Below are 11,232 nucleotides of genomic sequence, written 5' to 3' on the forward strand. Positions count from 1 at the left end.
TTACTAAATTAACATCAAACTGTATTGAAGAAGACCTCAAATCAGGGAGTGGGATCATAAACACATCAGGAAACATTTTACTGAGATAAATCAAGTGAGAAAGACTCAGTGAAACCAGTGGACTTGTGGATGCAGGTTTATAGATACTTGATAGGTGCAGAAGCTCCGTCCACACGCTGTCTACTATTATTCTGTCTATGGTCCTGACTTTTAAACTCCAACTCGAATCCTATATTTCCCATAAACTAACTCAATACTTGTTCTGGTAGCCCTGATGACAGCACTATGACATCATCCCAGTTGTTTTGCCAGACTTTAAAAAGTTCCCCCCACAACTACAGATGATGTTAGACAACTACGAGATGAGCAATACTCTGTGATGAGTAAACTGAACTTGATGTGTGATTGTAGTGGCGTGCCACTTGAACGATTTGGATCGTGGTACTGCTTTTATTAAGTATAAAAAGAAAAGAGCATTGACTACAAATAAACTCATAATGCAAAGTACAGTTTTTTTGTTTTTTTGTTTTTTCTTATCATAATGAAGTTCAGTCAGGTTTCCATGAAGCAGATCACAGTTGTTGACTGTGTTTGCTGAATACTGCCCTGACAGGACCAAGTAGCTCAACGCATTATGTTGATTATTTTGTAAAATGTACACTGACTGACACAGAGCAGAAAACTGCAGCTCTAAATTCAAACTTCCCTTGCTTCTCACTTGTCACACCCAATGCACTGGTGTCACAGCATATATTTGCCTTCGTCAGCTGACAGAATCTGTGTGTAAGCACTTATAATAAGAAGAGAACATCACAAAATCCTCAACAGATTAAAGGTGAAAGTTTTAGGTCATGACTACAGTGAACAGTTTTAAAGGTTTCCCTCAACTTACCACAATCTTTGCAAGAACAAAAATTCATGTGTTGAAAACTAAAGAACAAGTGTAATGTAATGATGGAAGGCAATTTATACAGTTGCTCGAGGTGTGGTGGATCAGTAATTTGGATTTTGAGGAGTGAATTATGGCTGGTGTGAATCAGAAGGTAGATAATTCAAGCTCTTTGAAAGAAATGTGAGCGTAAATGTTAATGGACTGAAGTGCTCCTTGTCACCTTTTAAATCAGCTGCTTACCGTCCTCTGCCAAGTCAAGTCTGTCTTTTAACAGGGGTAGAGACCCCAGAGCAGTCATCGTAATTGGAGACCGAAATAAGGAGTGAAATCATTGGGCTTTTCTTTATTGAACGAAAAGCACAGGTACTTATATACCTCCCCTTTATAAAACTCCAGCACAATCACATCAAGAATACAGTAGTTTAATTGTAATAACAAGATAGTTTTAAATGTGAGCGAACAGATATCTGCTGTTAACTTTATCTCGTGAGACAAAATCTGAATCTAAGATGGTTTTGCAGATTTGGACGCAGATGCAGGTTGTCATAGCAACATTCTTTGCTTTTGGTGTAGCTGACTTAAAGCAGTAGTTTGACATTTTGGGACATATTTGTTTTTTGCCAAGACGAGAAGATTGGTACCACTCTCATTTCTGTGCTGTTAATATAAAGATAGCAGTCAGGTAGCTTTTTTTTTACGTTTTTTTCACGAGATATAACAGGTTATATGTTATGTTATAATTAGTAAGCTTTAGAGATGCTTGTTGGTAGATTGTGTTACTTCAGACAGAATTGAGCTAACCGTTTCCCCATTTCTAATCTGAGCAGACTGGCTGCTTGCTTTTGCCATACAGTTTATTTGCCAGAGGACATGTGAGTGGTATCAATTTTCTCAACCAACTCAATAAAGATTTCCAATTGAATTAAGCTTAGATTTTGTCTGTACTTGTCTGATCATTTTAGGCAACACATCGTCATACCCAAACGACCAAATAGGTTCATTGCCAGTCACTCCCAAAACGATATATCTCAACACTCCCAAAGCAGCATGACATATGCAGCGTATATGTGACAGGCGAACCGGACCTTTGTCGTATGGTTGCAGTTTGGTTGGGTTTTGGCTAGAATACTACTTGTCTAGGTTTCGGAAAATTTTGTGATTACTGCTGTCACTTCAGTTGCAAATTACATTACAGATACAGACAATCAGGACATCAGACTGTCCTCAAAGGACAGCAGACTGTCCTAACAGGACACAACAATTTCATACTGTTTTACTCAGCCAGACCAAGTTTTACTCAACCTTTTGGGGGCAAACAGTGTTCTTGGTGACCTTATTCCCCTCAAGGATGGCTTGTTTCTATGGAAATAAACCAATAACTATTTCAGAGTTTGTTTTATAACCTTATACATTTTGTAAATATGAACTTTCTGACTTTGATTTTTTTTTGTGCCCCTTTAAGTACGTTGCTAGGTTAAAAGATTCCCCACTGACTTTACTCTTTGCACTGCTTCACCTGACTTCCTCCTTTGCTGCTGTTATAATTACTACTGCCACTGGAGGTGGTCGTCTAACAAGGCATGTAAATATGGGTCATAATAAGCTGCTTTCACTTTCAGTCTATGGTTGTTTTTCTGATGAGGACGGCCTGTTTTTTTGTCGTGTCAGTTGTCCCTTTTTCGACCTGACTGGTGATACAGTGTATATTCTGCTTCGTGAACCATTAAAAATCACCAGTCCCAACACTGACTTGATGAAATTTCATGCCAGAAAGGTCAGCCATGTTCCAGACTGACAATGAGGTCTGAAAGTCACATGTTGTCAGCTACATGGCCAGTACTGGCCCTGATCAATTTGGTGCCCTGGGCAAGATTTTAGCCGGCGCCCCCTTGCATCGCAGTCAATTTCACAATCAGTTTTCATACACTCACACAGAAACTGCATGTATGTATTCAAGATTTTATTTCTTTTAAGTAAAAAATATCACACCAAATAAAAACTGAAGAAAGAAACAAGTGATAAATGAAAAATACAATATAAATAAGGCATTGCACAAACATATTAAAGAATATTCTATTTACATAAAAATAAAAACAGTGAACACGAAAACAAGTGACATAAAATGAATTAAAAATACAATATAAATAAGGTATTGCACAAACATATTGAAGAATATTGTCACTCTGCTGTGCTGAGGAAAAGGGGACAGGAGCACCTGATGCTGTGTCACTGGGGGTGGTGAAATATTTTAAAAGTGCATCTGAAGGGAGAAGAGAAGTATATGTGACCACTGGATGTTGCATTTTAATAAAAAAACAGATGCTTGGTGTGTGCTATACATAAGACTAATATAGACTAATAATGAAAATACGCTGAGATTCATTCAACTTTATCGTCATTGCAATGCAATTCAGTCTAACCGGAGTGCAAAAAGCAGTAAAGTGCAGTGAAATTAGTATGTGTGTGTGTGTGTGTGTGTGTGTGTATGTATATGTGTATATATATATATATTAATTTCACTGCACTTTATTACACATTCATTTAACCACATAACTGAATCTCAGCATCCAGAGAGATGAACATTCAGCTCCATTTAACTCTATTTCATATCTCTCTTGCTTTCAATTCGAGCTCTTTTCTCTAGCCTGAAATTGGTAAAATGTCAGTTTTTAACTAATTTCTCAAATATGCCTTATTTCATCTTTATCCTCACAGCTTGATACTTTTTCCTGATTAATAATAAAGGCAGAATCATTTCATATTGGAGGAGATGTCAAACCTTCTCCCAATCTTCTCCTCCTATGCTTGTTGAAATAACTGGATTGGCCAGGCATGATGATCACAAAATATCCAATAACCTAAAAACTTCTATACAGTAGAAATCTGTAATATTCTAGAGATAATTCACTATCTTTAATTAATACAATTCCCAATTTACCATTAATAGAAATGGAACTAACCTCTGACATTATTTCCTCTTCAGCATTTCAGAATAAATGTCTGAGGTGCAAAGCAATTTGTACTTCTCCTTGTGATTTGAACATTTCCATCATATCAGATTTCTCATCCTGACCTTTTCACATCTGCAGACACCGGATGCACATCTCCACCATGTATGAGCACTGCATACGGATGAGACATCTTTCACAGGAGTTCCTGCTGCTGCAGATCACTCAGGAGGAGTTCCTCTGCATGAAGGCCTTGCTTCTCTTCAGCATTAGTAAGTGCATTCCTGTGTGCAGTGTCAAAAGATCAAAACAAACCACTTCTCTTTGTCCAAGGAGTGGACATGCAGAAGAAAAAAGTCAAATTGTTTTTCTGTTTTCTCTAGTTCCAGTTGAGGGTCTGAAGAGTCAGAAGTATTTTGATGAGTTGCGTCTCACCTACATCAACGAGCTTGATCGCCTCATTAACTATCGAATGAACACCAATTGTTCTCAGAGGTTCTACCAACTCACCCGACTCCTGGACTCTCTGCAGATGGTGAGCTGCTTCTAATGATTTCAAGATAACTGATGTTACATTGTATGCCTTCCCCCAACAGAAGAAAAATCATGGCTATGGCTGAAGAGAGTCTGTGAAAGCGCGTGGTTGCATTTGACCAAATGAGACAAGCAAGGAAAGCAAGGGATGTGATTCTACTGATGTGCTCAAAACATTTTCCTAGCAATACGTGCAATTAAATCCCAGGAGAAATTATGTTTTTTAATAGCCCATAGAAAATTGGTGCATTCAAGCAGATTCTGATACCTTAAAATCTAACCTTAAAGTATAATATCAGGGTAGAAAAAAGCCTAATGGATGAGTTTGTGGTGATTCAGAGCTCTCCGGTTCTCACATTTTTTTAGGGGGCATCACCTGCTTTAGGGAAGAGCAAAACTTGGGTGTGCCCAATATTTTCATGAGTCATGTGTCTTTGTCAAAACACTGCCTGTGGTAAACTGTTTTTCAAATTATGTTGTTCATTAGTGTGTCTCTCTCTTGTTTTTCAGACGGTAAAGAAACTCCATCAATTTACATTTGACCTTTTCGTCCAGGCTCAGTCACTCCCCACCAAGGTCAGCTTTCCGGAGATGATTGGAGAAATAATCTCTGTGCATGTACCAAAGATCCTGGCAGGTTTGGCTAAACCAATCTTGTTTCACGAGTAGAGGGATTTTTTCAAATCAAAAGGTGACTCATCTTCGCTGCCTCCAAAAACTTTAACGAAGGTACTGTTTCCCTACATCTTCACACTAATAGCTCTGAGCCTTGTCCTGGAATCATTTTTGTCCCTTTTAGCCATAATTGAGATAGTTTGTTCAGAACTATTAAAGCTTTTATCTGAAAGCTGCGAGGCATCCCCTGTTGACAGTTCTGCTACTTCTGAGTGCAGTTTGTTTTCAGCTGGAGCAGAGATGCTACTTTACATATGCAGTAAGTCTGTAAATCATGATTGCATCACACTGAAAGTAGCAGGGTGAACAACACAAGTTTTGCATGTGACCTTCATTATACATAAACCTGACAAGTATTCATAAAAGCTAAGCTAAGAGACAGCCCAAAGATGAGAACTGGATCACAGAAACAAACAAAAAATTACAGTATATCCCATCAATTTACAAAAATCTGTTCTCTAAGCGCTGCCTTCAGGGGCTTAACTCAATTCCTTTATGTGAAATTTAGAGCAGGAGCTAATTTAGAGCAGGAGCTATTTAAGTGCTTAAGTGCCTTCGAACAGGAACTGTAGATCTCAGATTTGATTTTAAAGGTCACATAATTTAACTTTTAACCATTTATTAACCAATTGTAAAGTTGCAACTGATCATTATAAACCTTTGTAATTGCTTAATCAATGATTTATTAAGCATTTCATTGTTAGTTCACAGTCGAATAACTATTAACTAAAGTTTAATTAACCATAAATTAAAGGTTATTATAAAGTGTTACCGTTACTGATATATTAATCCAACAATGTAGTAATTAGTTACATAATTGTCCCCACTAACATGGAAAGGCAAGGCAAGTTTATTTGTAAAGCACAATTCAGACACAAGGCAACTCAAAGTGCTTTACAGGGGCATAAAAATTACATTAAAAGAAATTAAAAATTGCATTTAAAATGTGCTTCTCGACCAATAGGATCGCAGAAAATTCCTTCAGTTATATTTCCTGCCCACTGATGTGGTTCTGACAGTGGTTCCGACAGCATCTAAGGCAGCTGTGGTATATTTGTTTTTCACTATTTGACCAAACGAATGAAAAAAATGTATCTAGACTGTGTTCATCCAGTGCTCACTTAAATTAAAATGATTGATCTGTATTCACCCTGTGTTTGGGAAGAACAGCAGCAACCAAACAACCTAAACCTTACATTTAGCATTTTAAGCATAAAGAATAATTAACCTGTTCAAAAAATAAATAAATAATAGGAGATGATAATGATAATAATAAGAGACTATTATGAGAGAAACAATTTATACATACACATACTGTTAAACTGTAAACGGTAATGACCAATGAGCCAATGTAGCACAATGGAGACATCTACAGAACACACTGCATGCTTATCGTCGCTCCGCACTCAATACTTTTTCTCTGTGTAAAACGTGTAAAGCTTTTTTCTTGATGTTACTGATTTTACAGCCTTAACTTATATATATGTAAAGAGTTTCATTGTTAAAGAAGGTGTTCTTGGCATGAGTGAAGTTTGAGCAAATTGTAAAGCAGTTTACATACTGTATTCTGCCACTCCACAAAATGTAGTTATTGATAACTGAATAAAAATGACTTCTACTACTACAATCCAAATCTTAATGTAACTTTAATTAGTAAAGTAAATTCCGTCTATAATGTGTTGTGAACATACTTATAATGCATTATAGAGTGCCTATATTAATGTTCAATCATACATATTCAGAATGCTTTATAACACGAATCATAACACATTATAATGCATCACAAAAGTGATTATAATGTGTTATTAAATTATTTTAATGTATTACAACTATGAGAATTTTAATACTCAATTTTGCAAAAGTAGTGATTGACCAGCAGTTATGAAGTACCGATACTTGACCTTGTAAGTCATTATAAAATGCTTTATAATGTGTTATTATTTTTGCTATAAAGCATTCAGAGTAGTTATGATTGCTTATAACTACAGGCACACAATAAAGCATTTTAAGTGTTTTTGATGTTATAATGCATTATGGACATTGGCATAATAATGAGATATGATTATTGTTATAAAGCATTGTGTGAATATTGATGAGTGCTTATAACTATAATTATGCAGCACTATACGTGCATTATAACACACGATAAGTATGTTAATAATGTGTTATAATGCATTTTAAAGAAGGGCTTCATAGAATGTGTCACTGTAAATTCTATTCTTACCTCATATATCTTGCAGCAAATCGTGGTGAATGTTTAAAAATACATTTAAATTCAATGACACTTGAATTGAACTTGAATCATGCCATTTTCTGCATGCCATACTATGTCTGTTTAGATGTATTGCTATTAGAAACAAAAAACCCCTTGGGATTATTTTTGTATTTACTAGAAACCAGGCAAAGCAATGGCACTTGACAAATTAAAGCGAAAGGTTCATTAATAAAACTACAACTAGATCATCACTTAATTGCAAAGCGCTATGTGCACAGCACACGGTTCTCCACCCGTCTCCCACCATCCCTGCTAGACAACACGGTGGTAACAGTGTCGTGCTGTGAACATGGCACCAAATACAGGCAAATAGTAAATCAGACTCTTGATCTAGAGTGCCAGAGATCTTAGTTTAGGGCAGTAATGTTCCAACAGGACAACAAAACAGAAACTTAGAGCCAACTCAAAACTGGAAGGGCTTCAGATGTAGATTGTTAAAAGTCCTTGACTGGCCCTGCCAAGCCTCAGAGATGAAACCCAAGAAAGAAATCTGTGGAATGCCTTGAAGATGACTGATCAGACACTCAAGTTAAACTGTTGAAAGTATTAAATTATTGAGTTTGGATACAATTACCAGTTTAGTTTGATAAAAAAAATATTAACCAAGTTGATGAAACATGAGGCACTTTGTACAGACACTTAGGTCTACATGAGGCAGAGTGTGAATTGGACTGAAACAGTATCTCAACTAGAATTGTAGCGGATCAACGTGTTTATCACAATCCAAAGCCAACCAAACTTCAAATTAACTTCTGTGTTAAAATCTGCATCATTCAAAAAAGTTCAACAATGTTTTATAACTCTGTAAATGTAACGCTTGTCAACAATCCCTGTTTCTTTTACAGGCTTGTAGATGCATGCATCATGTGTTGTATACCTGTAAGCATTGTGCAACAGTATGTAATTTTTAGCTTTACCGAGAGCAACGCATAGACATCCATGTTTTCCCTGTTTAGTGTATACTGACTGACTGATAATCGCATCATTGTTCAATGCATGATGGGACGTCTGTCAGAAGGCATGATAACATTTTGTTGTACAGTGTACAGTGATAAGTTGACCATGACAGTCAGATGTTTTTTGTAACTGATTTGTGTTTTAGAGTGCTCTACTTCATCAGCAAAAATGAATGTCTTCATTTCGTCCTTGTATACAATATTTGCTATGCGAAAAGAAATGGGGGAGAACAGCTAATTATAGCCTTGACACTTGAATAAAGGTGTCAGGAGTAATTTGAGAGAGCAACAGTACATTGACTGTTTTAAAGAAGTGGACATAGCCTCTGGGTCTGAAAAGTGAAGGTAATGTGTAAGTGCCTTAAACCTGCATTCTTTTTAATGTTCAGTAGGTGACAACTTCACTGACCGCGAAAAGGAGCGCAATTGTATAGAGGTCTATGAGAAAATGACCCTACTTTCGACCTGATTTATTACCTCAGTAAAAAGTTTCCTAATGAGTTTATGGCCATTAATCATTAGCTTCAGGTCTTCTTCAAGACAACGTGGTGTTTATTTGTAAATCATGGTCCAATTTAGAGTTAAATAGCCAATAAAAGCACAGTAATTAGAGCGTGGCTACGTTGTGATTTACAACCCTACCACAGCAACCATTCCAGAGGACCAGAAGTGACTGTTTGTAGGGGCAGTACAGAGGAGCGAGGTCCCACCCCTTAAGATGGACCACCATGGCACTGTTTTTCAGAAAAAATTTGTTTTGTAATGTACAAATTGTACGGACAAGTAATTTTGTTATCACATTCAAATTTTGCAATGAAATACACATATAATGTTTGTCAATATAAAATGTTTTCAACTCATAAAAGTTGCTGTTTGTCAAGAAACTCAAGAAAGTAAAAGACAATATGTCGTTAGACAGACTACACACCCAGTTGAGTCAGTCACCTCAAAAATGTCTGTTTCCCACTTTGACTACTGTGCACATTTTTTCTGAAACAATGTCCCATAGGGCATAATGGAACGGGTGTGACTTCATCTCTCTACAGTGCTCTCCAGCTCTCAGTCAGATCCACCAGTTGCTCCTCCCCAGCTTCGCCCTTTCATACAAATGAAGTCCCTTCTGGCTCCAAAACAGTCATAAAGCCAAACTTAAAACTTCCTGTCCGTCTTCTCCACATGAGTACGCAGCGGGAATCCCCAGCCATAGCAGCAAACGGGAGGATCCTGCTCTCTGCAGTTTCCCTGAGCAGACCGGAGCGCCTTTTTATGGAGTTCTGTCCTGATTAGATAAAGTGGGCAAGGATACCAGAAAATGTCTTCTCTCTTTTACTGCATGAGACATGGTTACCGACCAAACACTCTATAACAGTGATTAATGTTGGAATAAAGAGCGATTTAACTCTTATTTCAATTAAAAAAAAAACTCACTCACAGCCGCTTTAAGGTTTCAAAACAGTAGTCCACAAAGCAATAGCTGACATCACAGCAGCTACATCCACTTCTTTTATCCAGACCAATGGTTCAGTGTAAAGTTAACTACACAGAAGTCTGATTAAGACATGACAAATACCCAAATTATAGACATTTGCATGTACAAAAACAAATGATCTGTAGTATCAGTATTGCTAAAGTATGCTAAAAGTAGGCTGTGTTATGCAAAAAATCAGAAATATGTATTTATCAAGCCTTTGTACACGTTCCTGAATGCACTATATTGTAACGCTGTTGTTACAATCAACTTTTTTTTTTTCAACATCCTTGCAATTAACATTAGATCTACTCAATGTTGTAGCTTTATGCTGTTTTGGGTTTATTATGTGTTACACATGAAGGCACTACCAGTGCCAGTTCATCACACAACTCAATGAGCCATACAGATGCCCCTGTACATTTGAATACTGATATGATTTCATCACAGTAGGCTACAGTGTTTGTATTCTATCAATTGACAATAGCTGGTACGTTCCCAGTGTACTGCATATTAACCTTTGTACATGCTACAGTAACTGTATATATTGATTAGTTCGATGTCTGTTTTGGTGTCCAAACACTTGACTTTTAAAGTAATTTCTTGTCAAATTTATACCTTTTGTGACATGCGTGTTTTTCAATTGGTGTGTTTTTCAAAGGTGTAAAGCTGCATCATCTTTTGAAGGCAATTAAAAATAATTCTGACTCTGAAAATGGTGTAAGAGTTTGTTTGGAGGTTTGAGCAATTGTACAAACAATAGGATATAAGGTAGAGGAGAGAGAAATGCATCATTTGAGCTGAAATATACAGAGATATGTCTGAATGGGAAAAAAAAAAAAAAGATTGTGGGAACAACAACAACTCAGATATGAGCCATGAAGAAGCTTAACTTTAACTTCATTTTAATTGTTTGGATTCTAACATGCAAACACTGGATAGAGCTGGGTAAGAGGGAAAATTTACCATTAAAAAGACTGTGTATAATCATATTTCAATCTTAGTATCACAAAGACAAATGATTAATGATTATCACCTTTTAGCATTACACACACATACACTAACTACATGTTTAATTCAGCTTCCAGCAAACAATGTGCTCGCTTCACTGAGAACACACATTAATTTGTCCTTTTGTGCGTGTCCTTCCTATTTGAAAGTCTCGCACTTGGCTGCGTATTAATTTACCGAAGCTCAAGGTCGTATGAATCGGCCTGAAATCAGCAAGGGAATTTCCACCGGTCCCTGATGTGAGCCAGCTGACCACTGAGGCCCAAACAGCAGTTGTTAGTAATTCGAGGCACAAGTTGGTATGAAAAGGAAAGGAGTGGAGGCTCCGACTGGCAGTGAAGGTTGGAATGTAGTGGGAGGAGTGGATGGCAAAATAAATACGTCTGACTGCCAGTAGTGGAATGTAACTAAGTACATTTACCCAAGTACTTCTCTTAAATACCTGCTTTATGCACTAATGCTTTACTTAATAA

At 36.9% G+C, this 11,232-nt stretch overlaps 1 protein-coding gene across 1 annotated transcript in view; it reads left to right on the forward strand.

Moving 5' to 3' along the window:
- Positions 1–10,464, forward strand: part of LOC311269871 (androgen receptor-like) — a 28,342-nt gene extending 17,878 nt beyond the window's left edge. Inside the window, exons 6-8 of the mRNA XM_084374364.1 lie at positions 3,982–4,112; positions 4,224–4,375; positions 4,885–10,464. Of these exons, the coding sequence (XP_084230490.1) occupies positions 3,982–4,112; positions 4,224–4,375; positions 4,885–5,043 (442 nt within the window). The 3' untranslated portion in view covers positions 5,044–10,464. The remainder of the gene's footprint in view (positions 1–3,981; positions 4,113–4,223; positions 4,376–4,884) is intronic.
- Positions 10,465–11,232: the final 768 nt, after the last annotated feature.

Source organism: Pagrus pagrus, assembly GCF_965226575.1.
Source record: "Pagrus pagrus genome assembly, chromosome: 14".
In the NCBI taxonomy this organism is placed as follows: domain Eukaryota; kingdom Metazoa; phylum Chordata; class Actinopteri; order Spariformes; family Sparidae; genus Pagrus; species Pagrus pagrus.